The 20,341-nt window shown below is 45.2% G+C and overlaps 1 protein-coding gene across 1 annotated transcript in view; it reads right to left on the bottom strand.

Moving 5' to 3' along the window:
• Positions 1-3,388: 3,388 nt before the first annotated feature.
• The window catches only part of WNT9A (Wnt family member 9A), a 56,561-nt gene continuing 39,608 nt past the window's right edge, over positions 3,389-20,341 (bottom strand). Inside the window, exons 3-4 of the mRNA XM_030010382.2 lie at positions 18,116-18,378; positions 3,389-5,560 (exon numbers count right to left, since the gene is read on the bottom strand). Of these exons, the coding sequence (XP_029866242.1) occupies positions 5,087-5,560; positions 18,116-18,378 (737 nt within the window). The 3' untranslated portion in view covers positions 3,389-5,086. The remainder of the gene's footprint in view (positions 5,561-18,115; positions 18,379-20,341) is intronic.

The raw sequence follows: 20,341 nt of genomic DNA, 5'->3' as shown, positions 1-20,341 counted from the left end.
GAATTTTTCACAGGCACCATAATCCACCAGAAAATTACCTTAAGCAGCATCTACTCCATGAAAGTAACCCTTGAGAAATCCGTCCCTTCATCTGGGTTCTCATCCAACCCTACTACAGCCAAACCAACCTAATATATGTTGGCTAAAATAGGGCAGCTGAAAAACAATTAACAAAGAAATTCAAGACCTGGGCTGAAGGAAGGCAGATGTGTACGAGCTGGCCGACCACAAAAAATCCTCAGAAATTATTTCGCCCCTGCTCAGGTCTCCAAACCAGCAATCCCCAAAGCTCTTTTGAAAACAGATGGTCCATAATTCATCCCCCACTTCCAAAGGTGAACGACAGGCTTCCTAAACCACAGCAGACCAAGTTCCCAGCTCCCCAGTTTTACACTGCCCCATTCAAATAGATAAAAACTGCTTGTGTTAGATCAAGCCTGGAATTTGGTCCTCTTCATTTAACCTTCCCGTGTACTCAGATTTTTTTTTGTTTTTTTCCCCAACAACCTTTTTAAGAGTCATTCTTCCCAGGCCAACTGAAAGCAACGGCAAATATCTAGTTATTGTAAATAGGTTTCGGTTTTCCTCCTCCCACAGCCATCTGAAGACTAGGATGCACAACTAAAAAAGGGTAAGCTTGAAGTTTCAGGGTAGGTTTTTGTATTTTAATTACAAGCTACTCATTCTTCATAACTCATTTTTAGTGTCAAGACTCAAAAAAAAAAAAAAAAAGCCCCTTTGATTAAACACTGCTTGTTTTGCCAACTGGAGTGTTTTGAGAGCTGGAAGACAATGAGAACGTAATGTTTAGGACTTGTTTTGCATGTCTCCTCATCCGGCATATATGAGTCAGTCACACAGAATAGAAGCTTGTTAAAAAACAGATGACGGGTGCAACAATTATTTGTGTGGGTTTTTATTTCTTTTAATAGAAAATTCTAATATAAAACAGCAAACATTTTCAGTTTGCCTTGTTTACAAAAATATTATATATTTTTTTTATATTTCTGACATAACTAAATGCACTATTCAATAAAAATATTCTTCCATCAGCTAACTTCTCTTTTAAAAAATTAATAAAAAAGTTATATAAATAATGGTTGCACCCCCCCACCCCAAAACTGATCTCGCAAGTCTTGCTGGATCAGCTTAGGAGAACCAACACTTTGACACTTTTGGGGGGACAGGGGGTGAAAGGGGATCAGAAACCAGAGACCTCCCCTACACCCGTCCATCCTTCTCCAGTTACATCTGCTGCAAAAACCTGTTTCTCTGGGGGGAAGATAAAGGGAAAAAGCTGCTTTGCACTTTTTTCTTTTTTTTTATATGAAATGACACCAGGAAAGATTCAGGGACCCAAATCCACTCTTGTAGTAGTTTTACAAAAACAAGCAATTTCACTGAATTGCACTGGAGATCCAATGGTGTGGTGGTAGAATTAGCCTCTCTGGAAAAATCCAGTTTCATACAGCTGGCACAAAAAGAGGTTTACAGGACACTACCCAATGTTTTCTAGAGGACTTCAGGATCTCTTATCTAGGGTTTTCTGAACTCGTGTATGGAGTAGCACAAGCAGAAGCTCCTGCTCCATGGGTTAATTCGGTTCCAACACACATCTATCACCAGCAGAAAACCCAGGTCAAGCACTTGAGAGGGTTTTGAGAGGGTTTGACATCTTTTCTACCAGCTGCTACTTGTTTCATCCTACTCAAGCTCCACTGGATTTTTCCAAAATGAGGCTTTTCCCCCCATTCTTTCTTCAAAGATAAGGCAAACATCGGAAAACGCTGGAACTAAACACCCCCCCCCCCCCCAAAACACACACAACGTGGAGGGGGGGACAAGAAAAATAACCCACATATGTTTTACCACCCTAGGTCAAAAGGCCAAGAAGACAAGTTCTCCTGATTTCAGAGTGTTAGTATATTTTATACACTGCCTATACATTTAACACATGTGCCTCGCTACTATTTAGTTATTTATAATTTTTTTTAACCACAGGAGAATAAACCTTGCTATTTACAATATATAACAGGCAAGTAATATATCCACATTAACATAAATACAATTTTTTTTTTGTGGTGGTTTTTTTTGTTTGGTTTTTTTTTTTTTTTTTTAAATACTTACAGAAAGCATCCAGGCTTCAGTGCGTGAGTTATAATACACAGAAGAGCTCTTTCACTCAGTAGTTCATTCACTCTTTGCCGCTTTCTTCTAGTCAAGCTTTGACAGTTTGCCTTATTGCCCACCCATCTCTCTCTCCCCGCCACTGCCAAACACACCAAGCTACCCCATCCCATCCGACCCAGGCATTTTCTCTGCAATGATATCTATGCCAACACTGCCCTCTCTTCTGCATCTAGGGACTCATTCTCCTCTCACACCAGTGCAATGTGGAGTTACTCCAGCGAGGTCAACGGAGACAGAGACACCAGTGAAAAGAAAGAAAATGAGGCCCATGGTTTAAATATAACAATAATAATAATAATTAATAATAATAATAATAATAATAATAATGCACATAAATTGCGGCCCATTCTTTAATTAAGAACAAATTTTTTTTTTAAAAAGAATGGAGCCAGAAATAGTAATTCAGACCCAAAAATCCTCATCTTTTGAGCAGGTTTGGATCCAGCCTTACTTTGGAGGGGAAGAGCTATTCTAGCACACACACAAAAATGTAACAGTGAGTTTGCACGTATGTGTGAGAGAGAGAGAGACAGAGGGAGAAAAAAAATTAACATAATACCACATTGAAACCATAAGGTCCTTCTGAAGGGCTTTACAATAAATAAATGTTCGTTCAATATTTATATATATATATATTTATGTGTCAGCGTGTGTGTATATGTATACACACATGCACACACTGAATAATAGGTTTCTAGTCAGTTTATTTTTTAAACCATTAGATAAACTGCTCATGGGTGACTTTCAAAGCGGTGCATCTCCCAGAAGGTGCAAGACCTTCCTGCAAACTTTCTGCGTCAAATGCACCACCGTGCATTTGCTGTGGTGGAAAGGACAAACACCGTGTGTGGATTCCTCCTTCTCCAGCACTACCCCAACCTCCAGAATTGTACAGCAAATAAGCAAACATCAAAAAAGAGACAGTACGCTTCACTTTGCAGGACCATAGCGCTGTTAACAGTAACAACCTGTCCCTCCCCATGCCCCCCACCTCAAGATCTGATGCCAACAAGCCAGGCTGGACTGCAGGTATTTGTTACCAGAAAAAAAAAAAAAAAAAAAAATCTTTTCTCCTCCCAGTAGATGCACATGAACAGCTTAAATATTAGTGGCTACTATTTGGGGGGGGGGGGGGGGGGGGGGGGGGGGGGGGGGAGCGGGGAATTAAATGAAGAAAAAAAAAGAAAAAACACCTTGAAAAATAATGGTCCATCTTGGAAAACTGCTCTTTTTTTGCTTGGCTAACATCTACTACTGCTTGGAAAACTCCAGCCAGCCTTCCTCTTTTGAGAACCAGATCAATGGCTTATATAAAATTGGTGGAAATTGCTACTACCAGACAATCAAAAATTGCTACCAAAAATAAAATATAATGCTCTCCGCTCCTCAGTGTTTCCTTAGAAAGCTTCGTTGAGGCATTCACTGGCTGCTTCCAATCCACTTTTATATGACTAAAGGATATTGCCGCATCAAGTCCTGGATTGTAAGTATCCTCTTCAAAGGAAAAAAGAAATGCTGGAGGTTGTCATCTCTTTCACAGCGTCAGAGCAATCTACCACTGCAGTCAATTTCTGGCTTCTCTGGCCACTTGATAGTTTGTCTCTGCGTCGATTGGTTGTTCCGAATCCAATAGTTGGTTACCATTTAGCAGTTGTATTTTTAAAATACAGTTGTTGATCTAGTGGTTAAAAAAAAAAAAAAAAAAAAAAATCTTAAGGTCATAGGGTTTACATACAGCTTGTGTCATGTACCACTGCCATGGTTTAGAGTAAATGGAATGATGACCTAGTAAAAGAAAAGTCAACTCCTCCAGAGGTCTGATCCAGTCCAAAACGGCTGCTATACAATGCAAGACAGCACTGAGTTCCAAGATGCACTCGAATTTCTGTTGTCCTACTCAGAAACACACGTCCAAATTCAGCTGGCATAAGACTAAAAAGTTCCAGTTCAGATTTCTGAAGCAGTTACCACAGGGTGAATTCGATCAACAAGAGGTGGGAAGAGGAGAGAAAAATAAATCATGCACGAAGTGAAAATAAAACAAAAGTATCTAGTGGTTTTTAAAAAAAAAAAAAAATTAAGACGGCAATAGTGCTAAAGAAACTACATTCGAAGAAATTGTTTTAAAAAAAGAATACGTGATTGGACTGAAGGGGACAGGCACGTCTGGTTTTCTACTGTCTTCCCAACCTCTTTCTTGGATATATTTCTGTCTGCAACATGGTGGACCCAACATTTTTTGAGCTGTATTTGGTGATCAAAGCACGCGGATACGGAGCTGTTGTTGAAAAGCTTACCCTCCCAGTGGGTCTCTTTGTCGGAGCCTTGTTTGCTCGATGTGCAGAAACTCCACTGGAGGAACCATCAGGGCTGTTCCTGCTTACCCTACACACCTCTCTCCAGTTTTAGAAGGGGAAATAAACGACCACTTCCCGTACCATCACATTCAAAGCAGAAAGATCTTACTTTCCTATCTGCTTAGCTCTCTAAGCGGTTGGGTAAGCTTCAGCAATAAGTATAGGTTATTTATGCCAAAGAGAATGTATTAGCCCGGGAGTTCATGGAGGACTGGTGAAACGATCAAGATGTTCCAAGGATAAATGATCCGTCAAACTGCGTAGACAGCTAAGGTGAAGGTCAACTGGTGTCTAACCCCAGTGTGACAGGCACTTATTTCCACATGGTTGGACCTCATTAAAATTCAGTCTACAGGAAAACAAAACAAAACAAAAACAAAACAGCAACACAGCTGGGTCACCTGTACCCTACAAAGTGCTTATGTCTCAACATAGCTTTCAGATCCCAGAAGGTCAATCAAACCCTGTTTGTCTCCATATGTAGTTCTCATAGATCGCCACCGCCCGTCACCAAGGGTTGCCATCAAGCAGAAGACGCGTCAGTCTTTGCAGGTGTAAACCTCTTCTCTCTGGGTGCATTGCTTGCATTCCACATAGCAGCACCAACGGACCTGGCATTGGCACGGACGGGTGACCACCCGGCTCTGCGTATTGTGCCCTCGCCCGCAGCAGATGCTGTCGCAGTTCTTGTCTTTGTAACATTTCCTTCCCGAAGTCCCAGGCGAGTATCTACTCATCATACAGAAGCTTGGGGAATCGTCAATGTAGACGAGATCCGTAGTCCTTGGGATTTGATCACTGTGACCAGGGATGGACTTCTTGGGTGGGGAGATGTCTCCTTCCCCTGTGGCCTCGTTGGTAGTGCTGCCCACTTTGAGCGATGTCTCGTACTTCTGCTTCAGCTGCTTCCCTATCTCATGGAATGGAGAGAGCTGCCTCCAGCACGTTCGGACAGTACAGGATCCAGATACGCCGTGGCATTTACAGGTTGTCTCCACTCCAGCTTTGATGACCTGCAGACACACACGGCCCCAAAAGAAAATCAGTTATGGGGGAAGAAATCAAGACACAGAGCAAAAAAAAGTTTGCGAGATGACACTTCTGGAACACAAAGTCGATGACGATACAAAAACTATCTGTTGGAAGAGGACGGAAAATACATACTACAGGAAATACTTGTTTTAGAAGGGTCCCGGTTTCCAGGAATATGACATTTACCTGCCAAAATACTGCTTTATTGGCTAGTTAATGATACTAGTAAGGTATACAAAGGCTTTCCAGTGCTGGCACTCATCTACATAGACAGAGATCTGAAGCTGTGATGCAGCTAAGAGATTAACACATAATTTAACACCTATTTATCTATTTTAACAAGAACAAGGAGATAATATGTAACAGAAGTGGAAGGAGTTGGTTTAATGGAGAGAAGAGGGAGAGTGCTGCTGTAACACAGACACACAGGTGGGGTGGCACATTCTCCAGAACACGAGCATGGACAGTAGGAACCTTCTCCGTACCACAACACACAGGATACCACCTTAAACTCACGCAGCTTCCAATTAGCAGCACAGGCTCAGTGGAAACATGGCTAAGCTGTGCTGTTTCCACCAGTAGCGACCAGGCATAGCATCCCACCCAGTTCACTTTAGAGGAAAAAACTTTGTGTAGCCGAAATATATATATATAAGCCCTCCAGAACAACAGCCTGAATCACCATCACCAAAACCAGCAGCTCCAAAAACATCCAGGTAGCTTCCACCTCTCCAACCAGTATTCAGGATTTTATTCTGGAGTAGGGTAGCATGTTCAAAAGGACCTGCCACTTTTTTTCTGCTAGCAATGAAGACAACTGCATGTGCTCTTAAAAACAAAGAGCACCATGGCTTGCTGGCCAAATGCATGTTTAACGAAGAACATTTTCATGCAGGGTGAAGCCCAAGGCTGCCGTGGTCTCCTCTGTGCCCTCCCTTCCTCTGAAAAATTAAGATGTGAAGAAAAGGAAAACAGACCCCTGCGTGATGGGTTCAGCAATTCCAGGTGCTTTAATGCAGCCCCCAGGATTTACTCTGCCTGTGTCACCAGCTGCAGGTAGCTTGGAAGGGGAATCTGGATTCTCACACTGATGATTTGAAGGGGAAAAACATGAAATCTGGGTTGATGCTACAGTGAGAAGAGTCCAGCCCAGTGGGTTCAGTCCTCAGCCCATCAGGCAGTGACCCCTGGGGAATACGACGGGGCTGGTGGCTGCAGGGAGAACTAGGGGAGCAGTCTTCAATTTTCAACCGGAGAAAGGATGTGGGGCAGTCACTCTGCAGGGAAATAAGGGGACTCTATATTTTCAGCTCTGGCCACGGGAACAGACTCCCTGCACTAAAGGCTGCACCATCTGCCCCATCATGAGCAAAGAGGAGCTGCCCCATGTCAGGGTGAGGAACCTCAACTCCTGCCTTGATGCTTCAGCAGCACCTCAGTGGGTCCTGAGATTTGACCAGGCAACACAGCAAGCAAGGCCACAAGTATTTACAAAGAACTTGACGCAGGGGTGGAAAAGCCACTTAGCTAAACGCTGTGGTGTCAGGCTTCTAGTGAGGGGATAAAGGGAAGCAGCATCACACAGGCATTCAGGGGCTGCTGTGCCCAAAGGTGGTCTACACAAGCCACTGTCCAGGGAGGAACAGGCTGCAAGGTTCAAGTCCCAGGCTAGCATAACTTATATAAGGTAGTGGCAGAACCTTCTGTAAGGTGTTTTCAACTAGGACGGAAATCTATATTTTATTCTCTCCACAAAAAAAGCAGAGCACTTATGACCAAGGTCTTCAAAGGCAAGGTGGAAAAGAAAAGGAAGGCATTAAAACCCTTGGAAACTGAAGCAGATTCTATCCCCTCCATGTCGGGACTCTTATGTTAAAAACTGTGTGCCTGCTTATGCCTCTGGACTACAACTATCAAGGACAAAGCTTGGTTTCAAGTCCTTTCTTAATTACTTTGAATTTTAAAATAATACAACACTTGCAGTGGGTGTTTTAATGAGAAGTAAGACTCATCTCACAGATCCCTAAAGGAGGGAAATAACTTTTTCAAGACAACAGAAAGTAAATGCGTATGATTTATTCCTGAAGCAAAAGAAAGTCAGTCTCCATATAGAAAGGCATCCAGATCTTGCTTGGGGATAGCTTGCATGGGAATAGCTCTCTTCAGACCACCACAAAACATAAATACAGAAGGAAGAGCAGAGCCAGTGGAACCACAGTGTTCACATACAAATTGGAAGGAACGGAAAGACACAGTTATTTTCAACAGGAAAAGCAGCACGGGAAGGAGAAGCAGTAGCAGGAAGGGAAGAGAAGAAAGCAAAGAGAGAGTCAATGGTTATTCATCTTGGAGAGAGACAAAGGTGGCAACATCCCCCCGGGTCCTGTAAAGGACCCCATACCCATAAATTGACTGATGCTAAACAAAGCATCCCATCCCATTTGAATCAGGCTGCAATAAAGATGCTTCATGGCACAAAAGCATATCCATCTCCTTGTAAAAAGCATCTGAATGTTCTCCCCCATCTTCTCCAGAGATAGATTTATGCCTGGGACTCCTTTGTGGACAACATGAGAGCAGACATGCTATTTAGACAGTCACAGGTAACCTGCATTTTGTCCACAGATTATAAACAGATATTCACAGCTCTAGTTCTCCCTCCCCACCACTTCCCCAAAAATAGGTTACATTTTAATTTTAAATGGGTAAGGTATAACCACACCTTAAAATAAGTTCAAACAGAGTTTGTTTTATAGAGCTGCCTCCTGTCAAGGTACTACTGAAAGTGCCCTTCCTTTGGGCATCTACGTTATCTAAAAAAGAAAAAAAAAAAAAATCTCCCCCTTCTGCCCATTATGGCATCTGCCTACATTATGGCCTCATGACAGCAGAGGACTGGCTCCAGGCCATTTCCTGACCATCCGGTTCTTAATTATTTGGCTGCATGAGTCCTGCTGAGCACCATGTGCAAATGTGCAATAGGTCATGGACTCAGAATTGGGGTCTGGCCCAATCCTGATATTACAGAGACATTTTTAGAAAGACACTATGCATAATACGGCCTTCAGCAAAGCCTGGCCAATGGTCACACTTCATTCCTGCGACAGCCAAGACCTTTTCAAATGCAATCCAATAATACACAGTAGCATTCAAACAAGTGACGGGTTACAGAGAGAGATGTGTTACTGCTTATAGTACTCAGCTGGGCCGGCTTGGTTAGGGGCTGTCACGCTTTGTGTGCCAAAGTGTCTAGCCAACTCTGCAAGAAATCCCACAATGTTAGACAAGAGCGTACAGAACACGTTTCAGCACCGAGGAAAAAAAAAAAAAAACAACCCTCACCCATACTGTCCCTCATGTAAAGTCACATTTCACTGGTTGTCCAGAAGTGAGAGCTGAGTTCATGTGAAACAAAGCTCCTATACCTGATTTCACGCCCAGACCATCAGCAAACTGGGCAAAATTGCTGAGATGCAGAAGGGCTGCACACTGCAGTCATTCATCAGTTCAAGTTTTTCTCAACCCTTCCACCTCCCCCAAGCCGTTCGCATCTGCTCCACCTGGAAAAGGAGATGACCACCATTTTACGGGAGATGGGAAAGCAAGAAACCAACAGGAGTTGGCGCAGCTGGTAGACACGCTCCTATGCGCAGGCTTGGCTGGAGTTAGAGCTGGTTGAACAAGGCATGGTCATGAAATGCAGGAAGGGAACCTGGAGACAGGGTTGTTCTTGTCAGGAACCACCTCTCCAGAGCTCGGGGGAGAGCTGACATTGCAGGTGCAGTATATCCAAGGCATCCACATGGGGCTGGTAGATACGGCACAACACGTGTTGAAAATCCAGATACTGATGGATTGGCAGCTAGCAGATGGCAGCAGACCTTCAGTCAGGAATAGGCATGTGGATTTAGGCACTTGAATCACACCATCCAGCCAGGGTTGACCTCACTGAAGCAGACATTTGAGTTTAAATGCCTGCATTTGAGAAACACCTCTAAACTCCCATCCGGCTCAGTGGAGCCAAAGCAGGCAGAGGATCCTGCAGCAAAGCAGACACCTGCACATGCTCCACTGAACAGGTCTCCAGGCTCCACCAACTGTGCTGACCACATCTCTACTCACTAACAGGACCCTCAGGACCCAGCTCATACAGAGGCACCTCAGTTCCAACATCTTAACCTATTAGCAGAATCCCACCGTCTGGGACAAACTCAGGTGTCTAAATATCAGCATCTAGCATGGAGGTGCTGTAAAATATTGCTCTTCACCACCAGCTGCCCCTCCAGGAGCATCAAGGTCTCTCAAAGGATAGAAATACATATATTTAGGTAGATGAATCCTACTCTTCTTGTCTGGGCTTAAACAGTGATGAACAAAGCCTCTGCTGAATCCCAGTCTGTTTTTTCCTGACCCACTTCTAGCTCCTTGTTAAGCAGTGCCTAGGACGGCTTAGATGTCATGCACTGGTGGACCAAAGCATAAAAGGTTTCCATTGTCCCCATTCTCATGAAAGCACCAGTTCATGAAATCCAGCATGTGGATTTTCATATGGCCACTGTGCAAGCATGGTGCATCCCAACTGCCCCGTAAACCTTCTCCTTGAAGGACCAGGAAGGGCTCTAGAATGTTACAAGGCAGCTATAGTGAAAATCCTAGAAAAATTTCTTCCCCAGCCAGCCTCCCCTGCTGCTGTCAGTCACGATGCAGCTACTCGAGGTGATGCGTGATGGAGAACTGCTGCCGACGGGCCCCTAACCACCCACGAGCCAAAATGAATCTTGGCAAAGCCCTTCTGTTTCTTGCCTTGTTCCCCAGCTTCCACAAAGACCTTCCTCCTCTTGTTGCAGGCTCCTGTCAGAGACATTTAAATCCACCTCATTCCTCCAGAAAGCAGAGCAAGACTTATCCAAGTCAGCAGGTTGCTTGGAGCAGTGTAGGAGAAACCTTTCCTGGCTGGGCCCCGAGACAAATGAGTAAATGTCTAGATCATGCTTTCAAACCTGGAGGGACTTCCAGGCAAGAATAGCTTAGCTTTTATTATCAAAAAAGTCTAGGCAGACTAAGACTTTTAACACAAGCTTATCATTTCAAGAGCCAGAGGTAGCTCCTGTTTTCTTTTCAAGGGACATCACACAGCTCAGAGCCTGATCTGCCTCCATCCTACATAGACTTGAACTTTTCTCTTGAATGCACACGGCCTCACCGCTTATTTAATAACCGTATTTCATCTACACCATGGTAAGTCACCACGTGCATGCTTCTATCTTGTCGCAAATGTGAAGCAAAGCAGCAAAGTGTATTAGCTTAAATCCAAAGCACGAAACATATCATGCTCCCCATGGGCTAAACACCATAGCTACCACACATCAGGGTCATAGTAACTCAGGAGTAACACCACAAGTGCGCATTTGAATCCTCATCGTGTTATATGCTGTAGCGAGCTTCCACCATGAAAGCAAAGTCAAACAAAGACAATCAGTGGATCAGGGATAGCATCAAACATTGAAATTATGTCCTCCCACTCTCCTCTGAACAACCACCTGGTCTTGCAGTCTCACAAATAGGAGAGTAATTTTGGACGAAAATAAAGCTCTTTGAGCAAATTAGTTTGTTTGACTTAACGCAAACTCCCATTGATCTTGTCATGAGAATACCAACTACTGACAAAGGCACAGGGAGGAAAACAATTATGATAGAGCAAGACTGAACTGTCTGTATTGGTGCTTGCTGCTAAAAGGAAATTAGATAGCACTGCAGGACCGCCTGCCCAAATGGCTTTACAAGAGCCATAGGGGAAAGGGATCACAGCAGAGCATTGCTATGCAACATGTAATCCTTCCTCACAACAATGGTTTGCTACGAAGCTCAGACTAAGTGCCCCCATAATGATCAGTCTCAGACATGCTGCAACACACAATTTCTCAGTGTTTTAGCTGAAATGCTGAGGACAGATTCCCATTCATTCCCAGCTGGGTCACGGGGCTCTGGCAGTGGTTTTCAGACAACTCTTGTCTGGGCAGCAGCAGTCCGAAGCAGACGCGCAGCCGTGGGAATTCCTCGGTTATAGCTCCAATGTCGTCATGGCTGGTCTGCGGCTCCAAGGCTTCAAACCATTCGCTATGGTTTGGGGGAGAGGAGGGAGCAGATGAACCTCCTTAGAGTCAGCTCATCCAGGAAAAAGCCTGCCCTCGTCTTGCCTTACTTCAGAAAGGACTTTGGGATGCTTCTTTACAAATCAAATCTCTTCCATCCTCTATATACATATCCTCCTTCAATTTAAACAGGCTTAGCTATTCTCTCGGCTCAAGTATTCATGTTTGTTTGGACAGCAGCCACGGTCCCCGTTTCTTCACAGTGCCCAAACAACTAGAAGACCAGACTTGTCCCCTAACACTGGTCATCGCCATTGGTCAATGTACAAAAGTTCCCCAGGTAGTTAGAAGTTTTCTTTTCCCTTGCCTTTTTTCTTCTCTCTCGGTAAAAAAAAAGCCCTTCTTTTGAGCCTGTGCTCAAACTGTTTTTTCAGTACAGTTTTCCTTTTCCACTACCCTTCCTTCTTTAAAAATATGAACACTCATATTTTAGTGAAATATGCATTAAAATACAAACCACTTAAACATAGAATAATAACATAACCCTACTTTAAATTGAGAACTTCAAAAGTATTTTTTCCCCCTTCAGTATTCCTAGTGTGCTTCACATGCAAAGAAAGCTCTACATAAACAACTAACTGCAATTACTTATGGGACACAGCAAGCAATTTCTTCCAGAGTGTTGATTTCCAGGCCTTCGAAAGACTTTGGCTGAGCCAATCTCAGCCTGAAAGAAGGAGGGGAAAAATCCAGAGAGCATGCTTATGCATTCCTACCTGTCATAACCTGGAGCAATTAATACCAGTGGTGGCCCTGCAAACTGATCTGTACATACAAAGTCAAGAGCTAGTCTCAGAGAGGCTGCTATTTGCTACATTTAGATTTGTACCTCAGTAAAAGCTTGATGCTAGATTTCTCACTGCAAACACACCCCTAAAGAAACTGCCTAAAGGATGCGTTATGTCTCCTTTTTTTTTTTTCCATGCATCAACCGTATTAGTAAGCTCATACGGATTTGTCTCAAACAGAGCAATTATTACACTTTTTGAGGGTGCAAAAAAACAGAGGGATTAGCATTTAAGCTTGCCTGTTAAACTCTGGAGTTTGACTGGAATCATGTTTGCTAGTAGGAGCTGTATGAGAGAGGATGGGCAGTGCTTGTAAACACTGTCTCTGCAACAAGAGACCGGGCTGCAAGTCTCTGCTTTGCTACGCCCGTGTGTGACCTTTAGTAAGTCACTTAATCTTTCTGGGTCTCAATTTCCCCTCTGTAAAATGGAGATACAGAAATGAAGAGGGTGGTATGCCCTGATAACATGTTATATGATAGCTCGTGAAGTTCCTCAGACAGATGATAGCTGGGCAAACTTCTACCTGATATGGAGAGTCCATCTCCAGCACAGGAGGCACGCTCAGCCCTTGAGATAGATCCCTGCCAGCACTGCCTAAGGGGAAAAGCCATTCCTTGCATGGAATTCCAAACCAAGCAAGTCAACAGCAAGGAAAAGTCCACGCACCTCCCACTGTCCTCTCCAGAGCATCCCATGGGGTTTCAGAGATGCAGGCTAACATGTCTCAGGATGGGGCTGGACTTGAACCCTACAGCAACACGGGTGACAAGGACTCTTCAGAAATGCACATAGAGTCTGCCCAGACCAAAACACATGGGTTGATATTGTGCAAAAACAATTAAGGAAGCCTCATGAAGGGAACCAGTTTCAAAGGGGGATATTGCCTAAAGAGAGACCTTGCGGGGGCCAGAGGGGGGGATTTTCTCGTTCTCCATTTCTGCCCTCCGATAGTTTTGTGCTAAACACTCTTGACTCTCAAGGAGACTGTGGTTATACCCCTGACTTCAGGGTCCTGAAGGCAAAGGCTTCCTTGTGTCCCTCCTTCTGAAAGGATAAAGGGAAAAGGGAATGAGAACATGACAATTTTTTTTTTTTCCTTGGGTAACAGCAGCCCCCTTTAATAGTGCCCCTTGGATCTGTAAGACATGCTTGACCAGACATACCTCTGGAAGAGGTCAGCACTCCTGGGATTAAGAAACTTAGCAACGCTCCAGAGAGGGAGTCGGAAAGTCATGTTTAATGATACTTTGCTGAGAAACTGGGCAAATTTAATTAAAACATCACTTACTCAAGCCCAGTGGAACTAATTGAGTGCTCTAATATTCCGACTTTTCATTAATGGGTTACAAAAGAGGGCTGCACTTGTGTGTACAAGGGGGAAAAAAAAAAGGGGAGAGGATATAGAGAAGAAGAGAGCTTTAGCAAGGCTGCCTGTGCTTCATTTAATATAACCAAGAAACTTCATTGCTGGCAACAGACCTTTAATACAGTTGACTTCTCTCACCACCACCAGCCCCCCACATCCCCTTGACGCATACACACATCTCCCCCCAACACATACCCCTTCCACCCAAGACCCCTCTGAAAGAATAGCTGAATGAGCAAGAGTAGATTTGGCAAGGGAAGGGAAATTGCTTTTTTAATAAGTGGTCTATTCAGAGCTCCTACTTTTCAATAAAGAGAAGGCTGGAGAAGTCCTGGTCTAATTACCTCATCCTCACACTAGACAAGCTTGCCCTTTCATTAGCAATTGAGGTCATATCATATAACTTTGTGAGCCATCACAGCCACAACATGTTCAGTGATTAGTTCATTGGTGGTGGCAAAATTACAGTCGGCCCATCAAGGTTGTAAAAAACCAAGTAAAGTAATAATTAAATGAGAACGTCTACCAAGAGACACTAAAACTAGGTGGGATAGGATAATGTCACCCTCGCAGAAATACGCAGATTGTTTGCTAGTGTGACACCATGGAGAAAGCGCTGCGTTGACCAGAAGGGTATAGGGTTGGTTGCCAAATCAGTCAATTAACCACAGGTCCTTTTTTGCTGGGTCTCAAGGGACTATTTATATGTTTTGCCATGGCTGGGAGTAATTAGATGGGAAGGATTATATGCTGTTAAGAATCAGTGACAGACCACCAAGCTTGTGCTATATCTTTAATAGATATTCCTCCACTCCCTCAGCGAACACACACACGCACATCCATCCATCCACTGTAAGTACTCCAACATAGGCTAGCACTGCAGCAAGCTCCTGTAGCAAAACAAAGTACTGGAAAAGAAAGTCTTTGTCTATTCTCAGCCCAGTCTGAAGCAGTCTGTAGTGCAAAGATTTTGGTTCATGCATGTATGGCTTTACTACCAGACATAAAATCTGCGGTTTGGTTAGAGGAAAAATGCAGCGGGTGCTGAGCAGGAATTCAGGAGAGCTGGTTTCAGTCTCCTGCTCCATCATCAGCTTGCTGCATAACCTTGGGAAAGCCATTCAGTTTGCATCTCAGCTCCTGTCTGAAATGGCCATAATCATCTTTTTGGAACTCACAGGGACATTTAACACATTAGAAGCCGTAAGAGCATCTTAGTTATATAATGAGCGCTCCAGTTCAAAATTGTTCAGTTCCAAAATAGCTTTGATTTGTGCCATCTGCACTCCTCTTACATTGCCTTTGATTCACATCAAATCAAATACATATGAGTTCTTGTTCAAATAACCAAACTCGGTTAGTTCAAAGTGGTTTCAGACTGTTATAGTCACTAGGTTAGCATCTCCTGCTACTCAATAGTTGGAAGGTCTATACAGCAGCAGTTAGTCGATGGGCAGCTTCTTTGAAAAAAGAAGAGTAGAGGAAACATGCCGAGTTTTATATTTAACCCACTACCTTCATTGAGGAAAATATCAATAAATTCAGCAAATTCAACCTAGTACTGCCTGCTGAGCAACTCTCATCCTCCACCAACACTGCACTTGCGGTGGGACCAGGAGGAAGGAAGCAGATTGAACCTGATATTAATCTACACCCAAGTGTAAGCAATGTCAGAGACAATCCATCAACCACACCAAGAAGGTCAATGCTCAGGCTTCAAATCAGTTTCAATATTTTGAAACCAGAAGCAAGTGCTGCAAGTTTTGACCTTGCAATTACAAAGCCAGCCTGGGTCCTCATCTCCAACTCAGACATCTCTGATCAGCATCTTAATGACATCGTATTGTGCCAGTGGTTTAGGTCCACATACCCTGACTACATAGACATATGTTCTCCTGATCTTGAGCCACCATCCTCCTAAAAGCTTCCTTGTCCGCATGCAGTTCGCTTGTTCTCTGCCTGCCTTCATGGTGGTGGTGTGAACTGGTGGGTTGCTTGGCTTGCCCTTCAACCAGACTATGGTACAATTATTCCAGGAGCATAAACAGAGAAATCGTTTCAAGTGCTGCTGCAAATAGGCAAGGAAAGCTGTCAGACAGCAATACCAACTCGACAGACACGGCGTGGGTGGACGAAAATAGGAACACCGGATCACTGACCTGCAGCAAAGGTCTCTGACTTGGATTGCCGTGAGGGCTCTCAGTGTCTGGACAACCGTCACAACTGTTACTCAGCTGTTTCGCTGCAGATACTACACCAGTGCTTAGAAACCACTGCCAATGGCCAGAGCCTGACTGTGCCAAGTAAAGTGGAGGCAGAGGATGCAAGAGAGTCCCTGACATCTCCCCTTCCTCTGGGAAATAACTCACAGTGGGATCAGGACAAGAAAGGGCAAGAAGAAAGAGGAGATTCACTCCCTCCAGCTCATCCTTGGAGTTCGTTTAACTCAAAGTCACATAGGCAGCGTAGAGCAGAAATGACAAATAAGGACACCTAACCTAAAACCAAAACTGGATCTCAGCCATATGGGTGTCCTGACTGCAGCTACTGAGGTGGAGAGCACTGGGAGTTAGGTCAAAACCCTTCAGCAAGTTTTTTTAGCCCCACCACTGCTGAAAGGAAGATATTCACGGAGTTACAAGAACATGTTACCGGCACCTAAAGCCACAGCCTTGTAGGTTTTGATGAGACCGTATTATATGACTCTGGAAAGGAAGGAGAGCTGGGACATCTCACAGCAAATCTCCAGCATGAAATCACAGCCTCCACGGACCACCTTCTCCATTTTCAGTCCCATCTGCTACCCAGCCAACTCCAAAGAGTTGGGACAGGCCCTCAGGAACAACCAACCACAAGGATTAAAACAAATTTCATCACCCTGCAAAGCCTGTTTCACACGCCAAAGAGCTGCAACAGGAGTTCAGAGGCACTGAGCCTTTTAATCCAGAGGCAGAAAAGCTGTCAGCCAAAGCCAGACACCAGCTAAATCCAGGATATTTCTAATCCTGATCTCAGCGCTGTCTAGGAGCATCTGGTGGTGGGGAGAGGGGGAGACTTGTTGCTGGCCAGCACTCACTGGTGGCGTTCTCCACTGCCCCAACTCTGTCACGAGGAATGACATTTTATGCATACACACAGGAACAACTGAGCTGGGGTGGCGATTCCTAGAATGCACAACTGGCTGGGCTGCATTTGCCTGGGAAACTGGAGACCCAGGTCCCCCATCCCAGCCCCAACCCTCCATCCAATCACACGGACAATAACAAGGCTCGAAGGCTATTTATAGCCTTACAGTATGTCCCCCTCTGAGGTTGGCGCAATGAAACACTGATCCTAGGCACCTGTGCTGGCCAATCTGAGGGATTTTAGTGTTGGAGCAACTCTAGGCTAGGTACAGCCAAGAAGATTACAGGAGAAGGTGGAAAGCCCCTTCCTTTCCCCTCTCTTGCTGGGATGACACAGCAATTGCAGACACTTTGTCCTTTACATCAGTCCTGCAGGGAAGCTTCCAGGCAGGAGGGTAAAGCTTCGTGGGAAGAACAAGAGGTAAAGAGCAGAGAATCCTTCAGCAGAGAGGATAAGGATGGGAAAAGAAAAAAAGAAAAAAAAAAAAAAGGGCATCTATACACCCAAGCACTGTCAGCTGCAAACCCAGCAGCTCTAGGCTACATGGAAGGCTTCTGCCAGAAAACAAGGCTGAAGGGACTTTTAGGACTGAGGTCAGTCAGAGAATAATAGCTGAACCCTGGTTCCCTGCCAGGTGTTTGTCCAGCGGCTTTTAAAGAAACCTGGCGACGGATGTGCTAGACTGTCCATGCTCTACTGAACTGCAGCAAGAAAAGCATCCCTCAACCTGTGTCGTGGCAGCGTAAACCCCTTCCTCCTTGTCCTACCTCACATAAGCCCGAAGAACCTGTCTTTCCATCGCTTTGTCGTGTAAGACCCTCTCTTCCCTGTGGAAAGCCAGCAATCTTTGTCCCCACCTCATGTTTTCTAGACCTGGACAGTCCTGTTTCTTTCCCTGTGGTCCCCCTCCAGTGGTTTTGCACAACTCTTGAAGCCCAGTGACAAAACCAAGGCATAGTCCCATAACTAAGACTTGCCCCTTCCAGCAGAAGGATCACTCCGCGCTTTTTGCATCCAACATTCCTGTCTCCGCACCCAAGCGCGGCATCTTAGTGCCCCCACGACGGCACGAACCCCCACCCCGAGCGCTCTGCAACGCACCTTCATGCCCACGAGGTTATTGTGGAAGTCCACCCTGGCTCGCAGGTCCTTGTTGGGCTTCCTCCCCAGGAACTCCTTGACGAACTTGTTGCTGTATTTCAGGTTGTCGCCGCAGCCGCCCCACTGCCAAGCTTCACGGTTCTCCAAGTCGGGGGCCTCGTCGCAGGTGCAACGCTCCATCCGCCCCGCGCTGCACGCCTTGGCCATGGCGTGCGTCAGCCCCGCGGAGGAGATGGCGTACAAGAAGGCTGTCTCCTTAAAACCTGCAGGAGAGAGGAGGCAGCGGCTTTAATTGCAGCCGGAGCAAGGGTTAAGGAAAGGAAAAAAAAAAAAAAATAATGAGGAAACTGAGGCAAAACCCATTGTGAAAAGAGTCTGAGCGACGTCAAAGCGTGCCACGCTCTACGCGCATCGCTGACGGTGGAGAGGACACAGTGGAGGTGGCACGAGCCAGGATTCAAGAATGCAAACGAAATCTGGCCAGCTCTGTGGCTGCCACTCTTCAGATAGTCTCTGCCTGAAAACAGGAAGGCATGAGCAAGAGTTGGACAGGCCATGGAGGTACCATCACCGTGGTATAGAGATACTACTACCAAGGGGACACCAAATAGCAGGAACCCAGCATAGACTTCCAGTCTGATGGTTGGGGTAGAAACCATGAGCACTCCTTGCTCTTTCCTCTCCCTCTGAAAAAAAAAAAAAATAATTACTGGGTCCTACTCCAGTCCAACAAGACTGATAACAGAAGGCCCCTGAGGGCTGGGAAGCACACAGTAGCCAGCCTGTCACCTAACACAGCACCTTAAATGCCTCAAAAAAGCAGTTTACACATCAAACCTTTCATGTACAACCCCTTTTTACACCTCCATGCTCAGCTGCAGGGATGTGACAGCATCCGCTCCCCCCAATAGGTAAACTGAGGCCCAGAGAGACCCATAATTTCGATCTGTATGATAAAAGCCAGAAATAAAAAGCAAACATGCCAGTATTTATAGCTCCTCATTCTCCAGCTATGGAAGCTGTAAACGACTGCATATTTGAGATGCAATTCCAGAACAGCTTTGGATCAGACTCAAGAAATCCCCCACTCAAAAATAACACAAGTGGATGGTGACAGTAGTGGATATATCTGTAAGCTGGTGTGTCAACCAAGGACATGCAGAGACACTGCCAGGTCATTTTTGGAACTGTTCCTTGGGAGGTTCATGGTAGTCCAAGCAAGCTCATGGGGTGCTACCCTGGCCCATCCCCAGAGCCTGCCTTCCCAAAGCACTCCCAAGTGTACGATGCTGAACTTCAGCAGAACACAGATGAAAATCCAGCCTAGAAGACTGAGGTTTGGTCCTCCCAAGGGGGCTGACTCAAACCAGATCTTGGTAGGAATTGTCCGACCACTCTACTGCTGGAAAAACAAAGCAGGAACCTTTCCCTCACTGAAAGGAAGGTTAAAATAAAAAAGGCTCAACACTCACTGAGGACACCGTAAAGAGTGGTCAGGGTTAAGAAACCCAATTTGGAGTTTTCCCCTCTTTGTTTTCTCCCTAAAGTTAGACCATGTCCTCTGGCACCCCAGAAACATCTTCAGCACTGCAAACACCCTCATCAGGAGCAGTGGGAGAATTCTTTACTTAATTCACACAAGAAAAAACTCATGGGTATACAGGCCACCGGACTCCTCTGAGTAGAAAATGCCTTCTAAACAGCTTTCATCTTTTGTAGGCTAGTTCAGCTTTTTCTAGGTTATGCCCCAGGTCAGACTGCCCACACGCCTGTCAGAGGGATACCACTGCTAGAGACAGATGCTCCCAGATTGTAGAATTGGCCCCTTGCCACTGCTACGACTTGCGCTACAAAATGGAGAGGTACCAGTGTGGTAACAAAGTCCTCGACGGAATAGGGCACGTAAACCCTCCTCCGAGAGTGAGACACTGCAATTAGCAGCAAACAGCCTGGATGTGGTCCGATTTAGTAGAAAGCCTAGATCTACAACCTGCTTGAAGGCTTCCTGCTCTGAAGCACTGAATTCAGAGAGGTTGTGAAATCTCAGCAGAAAGTCAATGCCGTGCAACCGCAACGCATACCAGGTTTGACAGAAAGCCAGGAGGAACGGTTCGTTTGCCAGGTTCTCCCCCTCCATCAATCTCCCCATCAGCTTCGGCTCTACTCCTCCCTTTCTTCATCACTGAAAGCTTCACAAATTCCCAGTGCCCATCAGCACGGGTATCA

This window comes from Aquila chrysaetos, chromosome 3 (assembly GCF_900496995.4).
Source record: "Aquila chrysaetos chrysaetos chromosome 3, bAquChr1.4, whole genome shotgun sequence".
Taxonomy (NCBI): Eukaryota; Metazoa; Chordata; class Aves; order Accipitriformes; family Accipitridae; genus Aquila; species Aquila chrysaetos.
The sequence above is the reverse complement of the archived record's forward strand: the minus strand, read 5'-3'. Positions and strand labels throughout refer to the sequence as shown.